The following is a 998-nucleotide window of genomic DNA, read 5'->3' on the forward strand; positions in this document are numbered from 1 at the left end:
TCTGCCCGTTGGGTGGGTTTCTGTCAATCACGGGCAGTCAGGTTGAAGCCCACGAAAGGCCCCTACCAATACCAAGTGTTCCCGTACCCATTAGGAGAGATTACCCAATCATGTAAAACCAAGTTTAGAGTTCTTTCCCCTCCCTCTGTAATGGTGTATAAAGACTGCTTGCCATGCTGGATGGGGGCTCTCGTCCCTGAAGCCACAGCCGGCTTCGTTCGTGAGCCCAGACTCGAGCCTGAATAAAGACTCTCGTGTGTTTGCATCAGAGCTGGCTCTTTGGTGGTCTCTCGGATTTTGAAATTTGGGTTTAACACCTCCCACCTGCTAACTCTGGGCTTGGTGACCTGCCACCTCCCTCTGCGTCTCCAAGAGGCAGGCAGGGACACAGGGGGACTCGAAACCGCCAGTTCAGAAAGCACCAAGAGCCGCAAAAAACACGGACCGAGAGGCTGTCTGCACGTGGTCTTTATTCCTCATGCTTCTCTGACCCGAGTGGAGGTTTTGAAGGTTCGGCTTGGGGCTCGTTTTCTCTTGGCCGATCCCCTTCAGCCCCAGGTTCAGCTGGAGGAGGGGGGGGTGTCTTCTTCGAAGCCCCCAGCCAGGCCCCGAATATGGAGCCCACGGAGCCCAGCAGGATGTTGGAGGACATGGAGAGTCCGGCGGCGCCTGGGAGGAGACGGGGGTGAGCACGGCGGCGGACAGCGGCCAGGGCGCCATGCGGGCCTGAGGACCAGAGATCACCCAGGACCCTCCGCCGTGTCCTGAAGCCCCCAGGCGTGGCTCTGGGCAGACGATGCTGGGAGTGGGTGAGGGAGAAGCAGGAGGATTCACGAGCCAGAGGGCCAGCCAGAGACTGTCCCCAGGAGCCGCAGTCCCTCCTGTGACCCGGGAGACCCCTGTGGCCCAGAAGGGGGTGCCTGCCCAGGCCCCCCGGTGTCAGGGTTGCCGGGGCTGGACCAGAGCCTGGGCCTCTCGCACCCGGGGCTGGGCCCCTC

The 998-nt window shown here is 61.4% G+C and overlaps 1 protein-coding gene across 1 annotated transcript in view; it reads right to left on the reverse strand.

The window, feature by feature from the left end:
* Positions 1-450: 450 nt before the first annotated feature.
* IFI27L2 (interferon alpha inducible protein 27 like 2) overlaps positions 451-998 on the reverse strand; it is a 2,151-nt gene continuing 1,603 nt past the window's right edge. The window contains exon 4 of the mRNA XM_008054618.1: positions 451-669. Within this exon, the coding sequence (XP_008052809.1) occupies positions 470-669 (200 nt within the window). The 3' untranslated portion in view covers positions 451-469. The remainder of the gene's footprint in view (positions 670-998) is intronic.

This window comes from Carlito syrichta, unplaced genomic scaffold (assembly GCF_000164805.1).
Source record: "Carlito syrichta isolate Samal-C Ts95f unplaced genomic scaffold, Tarsius_syrichta-2.0.1 Scaffold297152, whole genome shotgun sequence".
NCBI classification, from domain to species: Eukaryota; Metazoa; Chordata; class Mammalia; order Primates; family Tarsiidae; genus Carlito; species Carlito syrichta.